The sequence below is a fragment of the Parasteatoda tepidariorum genome, chromosome 6 (genome assembly GCF_982258835.1).
Source record: "Parasteatoda tepidariorum strain Cologne lab strain chromosome 6, Ptep-v5.0, whole genome shotgun sequence".
In the NCBI taxonomy this organism is placed as follows: domain Eukaryota; kingdom Metazoa; phylum Arthropoda; class Arachnida; order Araneae; family Theridiidae; genus Parasteatoda; species Parasteatoda tepidariorum.
This window is the reverse complement of record NC_141760.1, coordinates 18,160,174-18,176,723: the sequence shown is the minus strand read 5'-3', so window position 1 is coordinate 18,176,723 and position 16,550 is coordinate 18,160,174. Positions and strand designations below refer to the sequence as shown.

At 30.3% G+C, this 16,550-nt stretch overlaps 1 protein-coding gene across 1 annotated transcript; it reads right to left on the bottom strand.

The window, feature by feature from the left end:
- Window positions 1-455: 455 nt before the first annotated feature.
- LOC139425173 (uncharacterized) lies at window positions 456-16,352 on the bottom strand. The gene is made up of 3 exons (XM_071178936.2): window positions 15,816-16,352; window positions 8,876-9,194; window positions 456-1,746 (listed from the first exon to the last, which is right to left on the bottom strand). The coding sequence occupies exons 1-3, from the start codon at window positions 15,816-15,818 to the stop codon at window positions 1,400-1,402; spliced, it is 669 nt and encodes a 222-aa protein (XP_071035037.1). The 5' UTR covers window positions 15,819-16,352; the 3' UTR covers window positions 456-1,399.
- Between the last annotated feature and the right edge of the window lie 198 nt (window positions 16,353-16,550).

Genomic DNA, 16,550 nt, shown 5'->3' with positions numbered 1-16,550 from the left:
GTTCACGTTTTTTGCCTTAGTCTACATGGCGCAAAGTATACCCTATCATTTGTTGGATAATAGTGCATTATTTATTTATTATCAGAATTTGATACAAAAGCTATCTTCAGAAAACTGAGAAAAAAAGGTTTAATGAAACCAAAAATTGAAATTTACTAGTAAGGGAAATAGGATAAAAATGAAAAATATCAAGATGTACTCAGTAAGCAACATACATGCACACAGATTACGCAAGAGAAATAGCTCTTTGTTATAATTGGCCCTTGCTTCTCAAGGAGAGCTAAAAGCTATGATAGATCGTTCAGCAAAATATTTCTAACAGTGAATGACCATTCAAAATATAAATTTTTTTTAAAGCAAGTGAATCGGAGGCGTTCGTGATAAATTACTAATAAGTTATAAACATTTTTTTATCAATATAGAAAATTGTTAAGGTGACTTAAAAAATAAATCGCCATTTATTTACTTTTTATTTATTTATTGAGAAACACAACATTAAAAATATTTCAATATTGTACAACTAGTATTTCTTGTCATTCAACATTTGTAAATGGCGACAGTGCTTCTGAATATCTACATGCTAAATAAATCACACATTTTTTATTTAAAAAATTTATTAAGATACATAAAGCATTGGGTTTCCATTTTTTTACAACTTTTGCTAAACATATAAATGCATCAACTTTTTTAAAAAATTCATAGTTCTCTCGCGTTTTTTCTGATGCATAGAGCATCCATTATTAAATTTTCTTCAATTTCAAGTTAACATACAAAAAACGACATTAAAAAAATATATAAGATACAAGAAAAGCGTCATATTCAAAATTATCTGTAGCAAAAATTAGAAAAAGGAAGGAAAAAAAATAATAGAAAACCTTCTAACTGGACAGGAAAAAAAAACAAATATGCTTGAAAAAATATTAACTTTTAATGAATCGTCAAAATTCCTTAAAAAAATAATTGGTAAGCACTTTGTAAAGAATCATGTCGAAAAATTTTATCGAGCGCATAATTATACAAGCAATTCCACCTCTTCCAACTCCATTAACAAATAACCACGAGTTTCTTTAACCATTTCGGAATATTTCGATTTCCCATTTTTAATATCATCAACGAATGAAAGAAAGGCCAAAATGCTCAAAACAACATTGATTGTCCGAAATATGCCTCGTTCGGTCAAATCTACGCAGCGTATCAAGGACCGGCTATCAGCCGAAGCAAAGAAGGTTAAAAAAACCATTTTCTGCACTGCCGCCTTTCCCACAATACGAACGCTCATTTTACATAAATCAAATAAAATTGGATTGTTTTTGAAAGAATTACAAATTCTCAATGTGGCTGATCGTACTGCAGGACTATCGCAAAACTCTTTAAGTAACAGTTGCACTACATATAATTGCTAACCCGCATTACATATAATTGCTTCTAAATTCTTATCACTCAAATTTGGTAAGCGGTTATTTGCAACAAGGGCTGATGAGTAAGATCGTACATTATTCCAAGTTTTACCACCTTTTGAATAAATAACTGCAACTTCACGAATAACTGTTAAAGCGTCGCTGATATTTGTAACGCCGCAACCAAATACTTCTCGAAGATGAGCGTCCAATTCTTTGGTTCTATCAAACCAATCCAGAAGCTCTTCAGTTTGTCGACTATCCTCTTCCAATATTGCTTTTAATTCTTTTAATGTCTGACCATTGAATCCACATTCCACAAGAGACACAGTTAAGGTCGTAGCCCCTCCTAAATAAAAAAAAGCATAAAATTATGTATACTATAAATAATTGAAAACATGAAACTTTCGTCGAAATAACATTCTAAGAATACAAATATGTGTGTGGGTGGAGGAGAGGAACAATGAAGAGCATAAAAAATAGCAATAGTAATAAATCAAATATAAAATAGTAATCTTTTTACTATTCTGTGAATAAAAAACTTAAATATTTAAAGAATTTAGTCTTATCGAAAAAAAAGTTCGAAAATCAAATAAAACTCAACACAAATTTGAGTAATAAGGTAAAATAATATTGTTACTTTTCATTGAACATATAAAAACTATAAAAAGATATTATCATACCTTTTGTTCCCAACCGTACGGAAATAAAAGAAAGGATAGAAGAAAAAACATGTTTAAGTTTCTACGATTATAAATTTAACAGAAGAGAATATGTTTACTATTCTTAGCTTCCTTTTTTACGTGAAGCTTATGAAGTCTTTTGAAAAATTGCACTTACTATTTTCGTTTGCTATACGAGTAGTAACGCGAATATAAAGTCTAAAATAGGATTCTATCACAAGACTTCAATTCTTGAAAAAAATTTAGCGTAGATCAGCGAGGAAAAAAAACTATGCTCTTTTCAAATATTTTTGATCTATTTCGTTAGCATAGCTACTGGTACTTAAAAACCAATAAACTAGCATAGCTACTGGTACTTAAACCAATAAACGTCACCCATCCAAAAATATCATACTCGTGTGCGGTATTTTAAATTTTTTAGAAAGCAAAACATAAAGGGCAATTTGTTTTAGTATCAAACTGAATAAATTTTTTTTATTTGCAAACCAACACAGAAAGGGCCAGGGTAGCCTGGCTGGTAGGGCACAGAGCTCGTGTCCTAGAGGTCGTGGATTCGATCTCTGCCGATCGAAGACTCCCCATGTAGTAAAATGGTGACTGATGCATGTTAAATCTGTCGAGTCACAAAGTCCTCCATGTTCCCATAACAAATAATACATCTGAGGGTACTGGTCCATGAGTTTTCTTGTCATCTAGATTGGTTCAAAATCCTTGTCTTCCGGATTGGCACGTAAATATGAGTTAGTTCCATCTCAAAGTCCTTCACGAAAGCAAATTTCTCCTAATACTTGATCAAGGATTTTCATTGTCTTCTGAACTGGGTTCAAAATGACAAGGCTACGGAGTTAGTAAACGTAACATTAGTAGTCGTAAACCCAAAATTAGGTCGGCTGTTCAACGACGGTTATAGATTTTTAAAAAAATGAAATAAAAAAACAAAATAAATGAAAAACAGAAAAAACAACTAGAAGACATATGCTAATCCTTGTCAATTTCTAAATAGAATTTATTAAATTAAGAACCACCACCAGGCGTAAGTGCTTATTTTTGTTTAAAAATCGTGTATTTTTAGTGTTAGTGTATGATGTCATCCTTAAGGAAGGAATCCCCCATTCCTTCCTTAAGAAAGAGTTAAGGATGTTACTAGAAGAGCTTTTATGCCAACGTAAGTGCTTTTAACTCGGTGCAAAGCTAATATTTGGAACTATCTATGCCATTTTGTCGTTAAGAATAATCAGGGTTGCTACTCAAATCTGGAAAAAAAAATTCCCCATGTTTTCCCTGTACAGTCCGCAAAAAAAAAAAAAAAAGATATCACCCTGATATATTCCTTTACTGGGATTTTTTCAAGTTAATGAAAATGAAAGAAATTTTTTAATTTTCTTGCAATTTTAGTCATATTATACATCAAAATTATGTTAAAAAATACAAAAAAAATTCTAACCAGTTAAGGAACAGGCATGTTCCTCCAATGGGAATAGATTTCCCAGTGAATGAACAGTATGTGTGAAATATGATTTTACATGGATAATTAGTAATTCTGCGATATAGAGGACACCTAAAATTCAGTTAAATGTTGTATGAATAGTTCCTATAACAATTTCGTTTCAATATGCAAATTTAATTGATAAATTTATTTAAAGAATTTTAATAATAATTTATTTATTATTTATCTTTATAAATGTAGTGATTAGTTATTACATCATACCTTAGACACCTTAATAAAGTATGTTTACTGACAAAATATAACAACTAAATATCATAATAAAAGCTTAAATAGAAAATTTATTTGCAGGCTTTTGTGCCAATAATTAGCTAAATTATTATCTTATTGCGATCTTTAACGTCCTGCCGGACTGGTAGGAAAAATCCATTTAAAGACAATCATCCAGGTGAAAAATGGGTGAAGTTTTTTTTAAGGCGGCATCCACCGATAGCTCAGTGCAATGCAAATAAAATTTCAAAAGGCAAAACTTCTCTTAGAGAATAATATTCGAAATACTGCTTTTAAGAACTTTAGAAGAATCTTTAGGAGGGAAGCAGAACTGGCATCCTTTTAGAAAGTGTACAAAACAAGAGTTGAGTACTGCCCTTAAACGGGAAAAATCTTTGACCCTAAAAATTATAAGGATTTATATTCTAAAGTTCCTAGGAAAGAAAAAGTACCTCTATTGGTAGTTTTTCCTTGCTGAAGAATTCATTGAGATATTAGAGAATCAGTCCCTGCTATATATTTCATTGGAAAAAGCGATTCATGAAATGAAACGATGACAGCAGCAACATTTTACAAATATATTGCAAATGTTTCTACCCATGGTTAATTAAAAATGCTATCGAATTCCCTATTTTGTTTCCTCTGGATAGGTGTAAATCTTATATCAATTTGAAACTGAGCAAGTTTTGTTCATCAAAACAAATTTTCTGGTTTAGTTTTCTACCTAATTCATGGAAATCTCTCGTTAGATCTTGAAGACAAAAGAATTGTAAAACAATATGTCGAGAAAATTTTACATCCATTTTTAAATAAGATTTTGAGGCATCAACTGATGAAATTAAAATGCTTTTATGAAATGCGATATTTTTCCATTAGATGTAGAAAACGTTGACTTTAACACATGCATGCAAAACAAACACCAAGAGTTAATGAGCAAGACAGCTTATCAACATAACACATGCTTCGAGAGTAACGATGCACTATTTCTTCAGAAGCTTGAGAAAGAAATTTCACAAGTTATGTTGCACATTTTTAAAGGAACATTGACAGAAAAGTTTAATCTCCCAAATATCCAATAGCCTGTGCTTTTCTCCATATGGAAGAATTTATTTCAAAAAGAACATTTGGTTAATCAAATTTTGGCACTGAAGCTGATACAACTAACATTGATAATCAGGGGTCTGTCCAGACATTTTGTGAAAGGTCCGTTTTTCGTGAAATTGTGAAAAAATTACTCACATTCTTTCAACCAGTATCCGCTTTTATGAATTTGTGAAAATAGGGTCCGTTATTGCAAAAAAAACTTTTTCAAGGAGTTTTTAAATTGTAAAGACATACAAGATTATGCTCAACATTGTAAAATTATAATTAAAAAAAATAAAATTTTAAAAAATCAACAATTGCTGCTTCTAAATTAGAGATGGAACATACAAATATTTGGTATTTAGTCTATACTGCTGAACGCAGAATATTCATTTCGGACGAATAATGGAAGAATCGTCTGCCGAAGACGAAACTTAATTCGTTTACATCCATCTTTCTTGTTTTCCCCCCTGGAAAGGATTTATTCGATTAACAAAACAATAATGAAGATAAACTAATTTGTGAAGGGTCCGATTAAAAGAAAAATCATTTTGTGAAGGGTCCGTTTTTAAGTTAAAATATTCTGTGAAGGGTCCGTTAACGGACCCAAATTTCTTCTAAACATGCCCCTGATAATGAAAGTATCTTGAAAACTGATTTTGAGATAAGTCCTCTTGAGGCATTGTTAGTTGCAAAAACAAAAGTACTGCTGAAGACCCACTATAGATATAAGTCAAAGAGAGATGGATTTTACTCAAACTTCGAAACTCCTTTTTCTCATTTATTATCCAGTGAGGAATTCTAGAAATGGTGCTGGAAAATCCAAAGAAATTTCGAAGATACATTTACATTGGCCAAATATTTGGAAAAAAGAGGAAGGTTAAATGGAAAGAAAAAATAATAAATTACTTTTTTGCATTAACTTCAGAAAAAGAACGAACATTTAAAGAGATTGAAAGAGCTGAAAAAAAAGTTAAAGCAGAAAGTATGACAAAGAGAAAAAAAATGCTTAAAAGATGAAAGAAAAAAAAAGGCTTAAAAATATGGGGAAAAGAGTAAACAAAAAAGTGATCTAATTATAATAATAATAAAAACATCATCGGATTACACAATGATAAACATTCAAAATTTAGAACGGACTATTAAACTGTGAGAAAAAAAAATGAAAAACATTTTAAATTATGTATTCAAACCAGGGCTCGAAAAACAGCCCCCTCGGCGGTCAAAAATTCCTCGCGGACAACGAATTTCTCGAATCCGACGTCCGCGCGGACGGCCATTTTCCCGTTGATGTTCGTGATACATTTTCAATTTTTGTTATCTTGCAAGAGTCTAGCGCCTCACTTCTAAAATGACTCTCTAATCTAGAAATACAGCAACATACTGCGGATGGAGGAATTGATGTTTTCTCTGACTGGGAGTACTGCAGCGGTTGAAAGGGGCTTTTCAGCAATGAACTTACAAAAAACACATTACGTATTTGGTCTTAAGCAAAGAAGCGTTAAACGCAATTGTAAACATCTACCTAAATGGAAAACACCTTTCAGATTTCTGTGCAGAAACCTATGTAAATCATTGGCTTAATTGTGGAAATGGCAAACGTCATATTTGATTCATTTAAAAAAAGCAGTACCCTCGAATAAATTGACATTCCAGATAACTTGACCTTTGCACTTAAATTATTTCATAAAAGAAGTACATACTAGCTTACTATTAGTCACCCAATATTTCTTTTCTTACTGTATAATGTAATCCTAGTATTTGTAATCCTAGCAACTACTAATTCATTGTGCAATTTATATAAATGTTTATAATAAATAAGAGAAAATTATATTTTTATTTATTTAGAAGCTACGGGTTAGCTTCAAAGGAGGACGGGTACATTGTTGGACAAGCCGTCCTCGGGGACGGGTAAAATTTTTGAGTTTTTTCGAGCCCTGATTCAAACATATTTTACTTTCCACTCCATGACTGAAAAAAAAGTAACATTTTCCACTTTAACTATGGTTATATGTTGTAATTCCAAGAAAAATCTTGTTCTTAGACATTTGTGTGGCCTATGGATTCCTAACGAGCATCAAACATTTTCAAAATTAAGTGTTCATTCACTGGAAAATTTAGTGTTTATTCACTGGTAAGAACTGTTCCTTCACTTGGTTATCGTACTACTTATTATTTAAACCACCAAAAGCTTAAAACAATATTATGTAAGTTATTTAAAAAAATTATTACATAATTTGTATTTAATAACAAATATGTCGATACCATCATTTAGCTAAAATTACATATTTTGAAATTTTTATGATTTTTTTTTAAAGGCAAGCTAAGCTTAAGTGTTCCTTCACTGGTTTGTTTAGCCTATAAGTTGTTGAGAAATTTGCGATGTTGTGAGAGATGCTTAAAAATGTTGACTACTTATTTTTATTAATATTTATAGAACATATATTCAAGAAATTGATGAATATTTTATTCCAAGTCTATTCATACGTATGTATATTATTGAAATTGTATCAGTTATTGAGGGAAAAAAACTAAAAAATAATCACATTAAATAAGCACAATCTGTTGTATAATCATATTCTATCAGAAGCATACTTTTATAAAACTCGACATTCGTTGAATAAAATGTTTTTTATTCAATAAAATGTTTTTTATTCAATAAAATGTTTTTTATTCAATAAAATGTTTTTTATTCAATAAAATGTTTCATTCAAATTTCTTTACTAAATTGCAAATAGATTTAGACTAAAAAAGAAACATCGTACTTTATAGTTTAAAAAAAATAAAAATAAAAAAGATTATTAGCGAAAAAAATATGAATGAAATTTTACGCTACGCGTGCTAAGTCAAGTTCCTCGTAAGTTTATCACATTTTAATTTTAATCGCCCCATTTAATTGTTTCTTCATTGTCACCAAATTATTTTTTTAAAAATAATTAATTTTAATTTTTTTCATCTTCTAATAAATAAAAACAAAACTTTAGATTTTTTAATTGAAAAATATGTAAATTAATATAGTATAAAAAAATTCATACCATATAATTCAAAATTTTTTCATCCTCAATTTAATTAAATAATAAAAAAATAATAAATAATTATTAAAAATTATTTTTTCCTTGAAATTATCTTTGGGTAAATGATTTGGGTTATGAGTGGGTGTAATTTTTTTTTTTTTTTTTTTGATTTGCTTCATTAGTTTTTAAAATATTATTGAAAACGCAAAAAGCGAAATTAACATTAAGGGGTGCAAACTTTGAATCGCTCTCCTGACCAAACTATGGGGACCACATTTCCCAGATTGCGGCTATTCCCTATATTTCGAAGATAAGGAATCCAAATATGTAAAATAAATGTATGTTTATTCAGAGAAAGTACGTTTTTGCGTCTGATTTCGTAACTTAATTAAAAGTTTGCACTAATTAATTAACATATTTGACGTCACCCCCAGGAATCATTAAAAATGACACTTAGTTCGTGAAAATCCGATCATTAGAACGAAAGTTATTCAGGGTGAGATCTTTATTGTTTCTTTTTTTTTTTGCGGACTGTTCATAAGCAAGATATGAAAATCAATTCGATTACAAACATCAATTGAGACAGTTTTTGCAACCCATGATTTGAAATGTTGTGGCATTTAACGGAGTCAATCCAGAAAGAAAAAGCAATCAAATCAATGGGTAACCACTGATCATAATCAATGGGTAACCACTCAATCAATGGGTAACCACTGATCGTAATAAGAAGATCACAACTTTTTTGTCGATTTTTTATTAAAAATTCCCATTCAAATTTGGCCCCTTGCCGATTGTAGTGAGCGTGGCAGATCACGATACGGGAATATCCCCTCATGCTAAACTATTAAAAACACTAATAAGTCATGAAAAGCATATTATTTGCCAAAAGAAGATTATTCGCCAAAAGATACTATTTCATATGGCGGCAGAGCATTCAAAAACTGGGCCTTAAATGCTGTTTAATAAATTTTAAATCAAACATACCCACGATACCAACGGTAGAGCCATATTTCATCAATTCTTTTCCAATAGGTTTCCAATCCTTAGAGAAAGACAAGCCAAAACCGACGGCTGTTGCTAAGCTTCCTAGTAAGGTAGCTCCATTTCCTACAGCCCTGCCAGTACTGCTATGTAGATGAATTTTATCGAATTTATCCTGAAACTTCGCAAGCGCCGAGAGTGTACGTTGCCTACAAATGCGCCACTTTTCAAAGTTAGCGAGACTGAGTTCTGTATCTTCCCCGATTCCATTCCAAGTACTTTCAACTTCGTTTAATTTTTTGATCAAGCTGTTTTGAAGATCCTAAAAAAATATCAACAATATATAAGCATTCATAAGCAATAAGCATTAATATAAAGAAGCGGGGGAAGAAAAATTTTTAAAAAAAAGTTTGTTGGAAATGAATTCACGAGATTTATGAGAGACAAATATTTTTCAACAGACCCCAGAAAAAGGAAATAAAAATTTTCATTTTCAATATAGTTCACTTTTAATCATACTATCAATTAGTAAAAAACTACTATGTACAGCTTTTTTTTATCAATTTTTACAAAGTTAACCCGAAATTGAAACTATTTGCATAACAATCACTACATCACTTTACAGTTTAAATTAAATAAAATATAAACTATTTTTTTAAATAATTTTCATATTTTATATAGATCTAAAAAAAGTTACATGATTTAAGAAACAAGTAAATTTCCTATCTGTGAAAATAATTCCACAATGTATCAACTAAGATTAAAAAAAAAACAAGAACAAAAAAAAATCAGTTATATTGGCATTAACTGGGTTTTTTTTGAGGGGGGGGGGAAGTGGAAGCTAGGTTATTTAAAACAAAAGTTGAATAATAATTTACGCTCTAAATTTTAATTTAAGCTATTATAAGGCATAATCTTGAAAAATTATTAAACAATCATTATATTATTATTAAACAATATCCACTTTCCTCCCATAAACATGGTAATAAATTAAGAAGAACAGGGGTCTGTCCAGACATTTTGTGAAAGGTCCGTTTTTCGTGAAATTGTGAAAAAATTACTCACATTCTTTCAACCAGGGTCCTCTTTTATGAATTTATGCAAATAGGATCCGTTACTGCAAAAAGAAATTTTTTCAAGGAGTTTTTAAATTGTATAGACATACAAGATTATGCTCAACACTGTAAAATTGTAATTAAAAAATTAAATTTTAAAAAAACAACAACAATTGCTCCTTCTAAATTAGAGATGCAACATACAAATATTTGGTATTTAGCCAATACTGCTGAACGCAGAATATTAATTTCGGACGAATAATGGAAGAATCGTCTGCCGTTCACCCATCTTTCTTGTTTTCTGCCCTGGAAAGGGTTTATTCGATTAACAAAATAATAATGAAGATAAACAAATTTGTGAAGGGTCCGATTAAAAGAAAAATCATTTTGTGAAGGGTCCGTTTTTAAGTTAAAATATTTTGTGAAGGGTCCATTTTTATGAAAAGATATTTTGTGAAGGGTCCGTTAACGGACCCAAATTTCTTCTAAACAGACCCCTGAAGAATAACTGAAGATTTAGAATAAGCTTATACATTACTTAATATTTCAACTTAACATGCAAATAACAATTTAATATTAAAGTGTCATGCAATTTTTTATTTTATCCGTCGTTGAACCGCCGACCCAATACTGGGTTTACGACCACTAATGTTCAACTCCGCAGCCTAACTCCTGGAGCAGTACTTCCAGAGGTATTGATCTGTTATGGGAACATGGAGGACTTTGTGACTCAACAGATTTAACGTGCATCAGTCACCATTTTACTACACGGTGAGTCTTCAACCGGCGGGGTTCGAATCCACGAACTCTTGGACATGGGCCTAGTGCCCTACCAATCAGGCTATCCAGGCCTAAAAGAATGAGTTCCCTTTCGTCTGTCACTATGAAAAATCTCATACTTTAGCATCTTTCATAATTCAGCATTATTTAATGACATTAATAAACTGTATTCAATCTACAAAACTTGTATCAATTTAATTAATGAAATTTAATCGATTTATTTAATGAAAAATTAATCCTGCAAGTGGCGTAGTGTGAGTATCTCGTATTTGTTTATGTTTATAACTGTTTTTTCATTTTAAGTAAAATAACCCCGTCAACTATCAATTCTCTTAAATGACACATTCTGGCCGGGATAGCCTGGTCGGTAGGGCGCTGGGCCCATATCCAAGAGGTCGTGGGTTCGATCCGCGCCGGCCGAAGACTCCCCGTGTAGTAAATGGTGACTGATGCACGTTAAATCTGTCGAGTCTCAAAGTCCTCCATGTTCCCACAACAAATCAATACCTCTGGGGGTACTGATCCAGGAGTTTCCGTGTCTTCTGGATTGGTTCAAAATGACAAGGCTACGGAGTTGAACGTTAGTAGTCGTAAACCCATGAAATTGGGTCGGCTGTTCAACGACGGTTATAAAATAAAATAAAATAAAATGACACATTCTATATTCTTACAAAAATATTTTTCTTTTTTCACTAAGACTTCAATTCTTTCACCAGGGGTCTGTTCAGACATTTTGTGAAAGGTCCGTTTTTGTAAAATTGTGAAAAAATTACTCGTAATTTGTGAATATAAAATAAACGTTAAGTCACATTCTTTCAACCAGGGTCCGATTTTGTGAATTTGTGCTAATAGGGTCCGTTACTGCAAAAAAACTTTTTCAATGAGCTTTTAAATTGTAAAGACATACAAGATTATGCTTAAAACTGTAAAATTATAATTAAAAAAATTAAATTTTAAAAAATAAACACTAATTGTAGCTACTAAATTAGCGATGCAACATACAAATATTTGGTATTTAGTCAATACTGCTGAACGTAGAATATTCATTTCGGACGAATAAAGGAAGAAGTGTCTGCGGAAGACAAAATTTAGTTCGTTTACATCTGTCTTTCTTCCTCCCCTCCCCCCTCCTTCCTGGGAAGGGTTTTTTCTATTAACAAAACAATAATGAAGATAAACAAATTTGTGAAGGGTCTGATTAAAAGAAAAATCCTTTTGTGAAGGGACCGTTTTTAAGTAAAATATTTTGTGAAGGGTCCGTTTTTAAGAAAAGAAATTTTGCGAAGTTTTAACGGACCCAAATTTCTTCAAAACAGACCCTTGGTTTGCCTCATGGAGCTAGGAGGTTTGCCTACGGTACGAACTCCCCCGCCACAAAGTCTGCGGCCGTCTGCTGCTATGCACAATAAGAAAAAAAAAATCCCTTTCTCTCCCCGACCTGACCCAAAACCTGTCCAAAACCTTGCCTTTTTCAAACTATCTACTCAAGTTATGGCCACAATTCGACCCCGATCAAACTTAGACACGTGCTGGTAGGCATTTCTCCTTCTTACACGAGGCAGAACAAAAACTTTTTTTACCCAAGAACAACGCTCAAATTCAATTTCTGTATGAGAAACTTACTGTCAAATCTCTTCTTTTAAACGCATTGTAGTAGGTTTCGCTACCGCCGCCTGCTTTGCATGAATGCGTTGATCATTTATTTGCATTCAATAACATGCTTTATCCGTCCTGCAAAATTCACGTCGGTGGTGTGTGGCCTTCCTGGTGTAGCAATTTTAATGGCCAGTAGTGTATAATAAAGTCTTGTAAAATTAATCGAAGTCAGTCGAATAGCGCAAAAGAAAGGGCGAGAGCTGTAGTAATAATGAGTGAAATGCGATAACATTAAATGGCTTAAATGATGTCCGTTTTAGAAAGACGATTCCCGGATCATATTCCAGAAAAGAAACGAAATCAAACACTCTACTCTTCGATGAGTTTCTTTTCGTCAATAATTAATTCTACTTCAGGGCATCAATAAAAAAGTTGGCACATAAAGTTGTTGAGACAAACTGTCATTAAAAAGGGGTCGAAAAAGTAATTAAAGAATATCAAGTCAGACGATGATGAGAAAATAAAACACTTTTAATTAAATAGATAGAAAAAAAGTTAGAATTGAATTTAATTATACTTAAATTAAGCCTATTTAAAGATTAATTATACAAAAATCAGTCTATTTAAAGATTAATTATACGAGATTCATAACAATACAACTTTTGAACATTTAATTATAAATAAACAGAAGTTATTAAAAATAAAAAATTTCATGCACTGGTTCATTTCCAAGACATAAAGAGTGGTGAAGATGGAATGTTAAATGACAAAAAGAGGCGTGGGCGAATAATAATTTTTTTGGTGGCCACTTAGATTTAATCGCCACGTGCAGGTAGTTTTGCACTTTTTACAATTATTATTGTACAGAACCGTGATGGTTCAGGGGATAGAGCGTTTACCTTCAAGTAAGGTGAACCGGGTTCGAATCCCATTGATAGCTGGTCGATACAAATTCCTCATCCGGCTTGCACCGACCACAGTGCTGATGTAAAATATCTTCAGTGGTAGACGGATCATGGGTTAGAGTCTCCTTGCAGACACGGTAACCGTGAGAGGTTTTCGTGGTTTTCCTCCTCATGTAAACACAAATGCGGGTTATTTTATGAAAAGTCCTCTACGAAGGCAAATTTCTCCCAGCACTTGATCCAGGAGTTCCCTTGTTTTCTGGATTGGGTTCAAAATTACAAGGCTACGGAGTTGAATATCAGTAGTTGTAAGCTCAAAATTGGGTCGGCTGTTCCCAGCAACGGTTATAAAATAGAATAAAATGATTATTGTATAAAATCTTTTAAGTTAAGCACATCTGTATCTTAGAATAGAAATTTATAATTTAAAAGTTTGTGTGCATTAATATGGAACTCTTGGAACCAGAAACCATTCAGTTATTAATAATATATTATATTTAATTTGAAATTCGCTAAGAAATAAATAAGTTGCATTACGTTATGTATATTTAGTTTATAATTATATAAACTTCATTTGTTTTAAAATAAAGCTTTTAAAATGTTACATGACATTTCTTGCTTTGAAACTGAAAACAATAGTGCCATTATTTTTATTATCTACTAAGGCAGATGAGCAAGTAATAATTACCCTGAAGGAATTTCTTTTAAAATTATATTTTATTAGTTATAGGTACAATATTTCAGCTTTTTTTTAAAAAAAAAATTAATCTGTCAGCAAAATTTCACTAATTTTATAAGTCATGGATAAAGACTATTAACAATAATCCAGGATCATAACACATGCAAAAAATTATTAAAAAATAAAAAGGCGAAATTTTTTTTATTTATTTTTTATTAACTATGATATGAGAGTGTCCAATACTTAGACATACATCCTAGACCTCAATTCTAAATATTTATCCTAGATATTTAAAGTTATAAAATGTATTATCAGTTGGTTATTGCCACATGATTAAATGTTTCTAGGTTAACAATTAACATACTATAAAAAAAATTCTATCTTTATTATTATCCTATTATATGTAAATTTAATTAATCTCGCTTAATTTGATCAAACACAGTGTGCTAAAAATGTTATATAAAACTAATAATATTAAAACATATGGAGCACAATATGATATTATGTATATACATTAATTGCGCGTTCAGTGCTTTAGCTTTCAAGAGTTCGGGCTAAGGTCATTCGTTGCTCTGAGCTTCGTTATTCAGGGCTTCGTGTAACCACTAATTCTCAGACATTTTTATTTGAACTAATTTTAAAAGGGAATAGAACGGGGAATCGGTGATGGTCTATTTTATTTTAAGCACTTTTTAGAAAAATTGTGATTTAATCTTAAATTTGCTTACATAATAGATTTTACATAAATATTTAACTCATTTCTATCTCCTAAATATAATATGTAATTTTTAATTAAAAAAATTACATATTATACTTATTTAAAGTATTATTTCCTACTTTTAAATGTAATTTTAGTAAAAACGTGATTTTCCCCATTGTTTTTCTGTAATATGAAAATGTTATATTTCAGCATTATTTTACATTAATATCATTTACATATTTTACAATATACAATTTAAGGCAATAGTATTAATTGAATTTCTTAAAATGATATATTTTTTCATTTATCGAATCAATGCCAATTTTAATATGAAACATTTAGGGTAATACATTTTTCTATTAAAAAATACTTGAAAATAATAAAATATAAAAAAAGTGTAAGTGACAATGGCAAATGGACTCCAGATAAAACAGTAATGATTTCATTATAAATCAATAATAAATCACTCTCTTAACTAATTTTTAGAATACTTTAAATATAGAATAAAAAAATAAGTACAAAATATCACCTCATTCTCGTTTATGATTTCGATTGTAGCATTAATATCTTTAACAAGATAAGAAAAAATGTTCATTTTTTTTCTCCTTCACTTGTTCAATAATAACATTATTTAACTCATTTTAAAAGCTATCAGAACATAGATATAGTGATGCTCAATTTTATTTTAAGCATTTTTTTAGACATGATTTAACCTTAGCTTTACTCTTATTTTTATTTTTATGCAGATATTTTTGCTGTAGAAAAAGATACGTAAACATTTAAAAATTACACATTTACGTTAATTTAAGGTAAACATTAGAAATTACACTCAACATTGAAAATATTGTCTAAGAAAATTTAATATCTTTTCAGTAGGTTCTATTCATTAAAATATTAAGTGTAAGTATTTACATAAGTAATTAAAAATTAAATTATTAAGTAAATAATTTGATTAGATTTGAATCGAACAATTCTGAGTACAATAAAAAAAATTATTATAAAAAGTTTTTTAAAAAAAATAGTAAAAAAATCAAGTAAGATTTTAAAAAATATAACTGTTTAACTAGCCAATTCTGCATCACCTTTAAAAACTTTCAAATTGTATTTTATTAATCATTTACGTCAAAAGAACAAAAAAAGTGGGAAACATACAAATAATGGATTAGCATGCTACATTAAAATATTCAGAATAAATATGATTTTAATAATAAAATAAATTAATACTCACCATAATTTCAATGTTCTTTGAAGCAAAATTTCAATGATATTATTGAGATTTAATTTTTATGTATGTTTAAATCTCTACAACTATGTGAAAACTATGCAGTTTTTTATTTATTATACAAGACAAATATTCAATTACAAATGGAACAGAAAAAGACTATGCGGAATTTTAAGTTTTGCAATAACCGCTGTCTGCGCGCGAAATATAGCAGCTTGTAATGCATGGGGTTGCAATTACGAACGAACGTTAATAAATCGCCAAACTTTAGAAAATGGCTCCGTTTTAGTTTTCCGAAAGTCGAAAGATGATATCTTATTGCTCCAGGCTCGCTAAAAATGGAAGGTTTTTTTAATACTATATTATGCAGCTTGTTTATTTTGAGATCCAAGAATAGATAGTTACAGATATTTCCTTTTTTTCGAAGAAAATGCTGGAATGAAATGTTTTACGTACCAGTTTTTTCTCTTTTCCGTCTTGCTATATAAGGGCTTTCACCCATGTGGGACACCGGTGTCCGTTTCATTTATTTTTTTATTATAAAAAACAGTCTAATAATTATTTTTTAAAAATTCTGATAGATTATCGGAATTATATTTGCTCTAAAATATAAAATCCAAAAAAAGTTGTTTTAAAATTTTTCTGTTTATTCATATTCAAAAATTTATCAACAATAGATTTTGTAAATTAAAGTAATCTCAATGACTAATAACTGTTTCTCTTAGATCTAAATGAGTGCAA